Source organism: Colletotrichum abscissum (assembly GCF_030869225.1).
Source record: "Colletotrichum abscissum strain IMI 504890 chromosome Unknown Scaffold_518.1, whole genome shotgun sequence".
NCBI classification, from domain to species: Eukaryota; Fungi; Ascomycota; class Sordariomycetes; order Glomerellales; family Glomerellaceae; genus Colletotrichum; species Colletotrichum abscissum.
The window spans coordinates 1-719 of record NW_026850452.1 but is presented as its reverse complement, the minus strand read 5'-3'; the positions used below and the strand labels follow the sequence as shown (position 1 = coordinate 719).

General features: G+C 49.4%; 1 protein-coding gene across 1 annotated transcript; it reads right to left on the bottom strand.

Moving 5' to 3' along the window:
• Positions 1–473: 473 nt before the first annotated feature.
• On the bottom strand, positions 474–719 carry CABS01_17249 (uncharacterized protein; the record flags this gene model as incomplete). The annotated part of the gene is made up of 1 exon (XM_060550576.1): positions 474–719. A coding segment is annotated over one exon (246 nt), but the record flags the coding sequence as incomplete, so codon positions are not given.

Below are 719 nucleotides of genomic sequence, written 5' to 3'. Positions count from 1 at the left end.
TTCGCTGCGCGCCATCCTGAAAGTTAATCAGTTTGATCAGTCTTTTGGATTTGGTGCGTTTAAAAAACTTGTATTTCCCTCGGGCTTGCCCTTGAGCACTGGTTTCTCAGATGTGATGGAGCTTCACAGAGGATGGAACAACGTTTGCAGGGCCTGGAAAAGGGAAATGAAGTCACTCAATCAAGACTTTTGTGGTGCCGCCGTCAACATCCTTCTGAACAGTAGATAAGTCGATCTGGGTAGTCATTTAACATTCAATGGGTTGAACAAAACGAACAACCTTCACCCCACCTGATATCGCACGATGGATGCAGTATATCAATACGAGAGATCTAATTGCGCACCAAGAGAAGATACCTCGCATCTCTTATTGGACCAAGCCAAAGAACGCGTCCACCCTACATACCATCCATCACTTCCCCCTCCTGCGTGAGTTTCTGGTAATCGTGGTTGCTCGAAAGCAGCAAGTGGGTCTAACAAAGCCGGTCCCATACGTATACACCGAGAAAAAAGACAAAAAAGGCTGCAAGGTGGTCACAGCCGGCGCCATGTGAACTGGTTGCGCTGACGGGGACCGCCGAGGTCGTGTGCGCCGTCGGTCTATGGTAGGTCCACGACGGTTGAACATCACCACCAGACGTCGCTGTAACAAGACTGATCGCGGTGCTGATGCTCGATGTATTGTGGTCGATAGTAGTGTTCCAGAATCTATGGGAGGA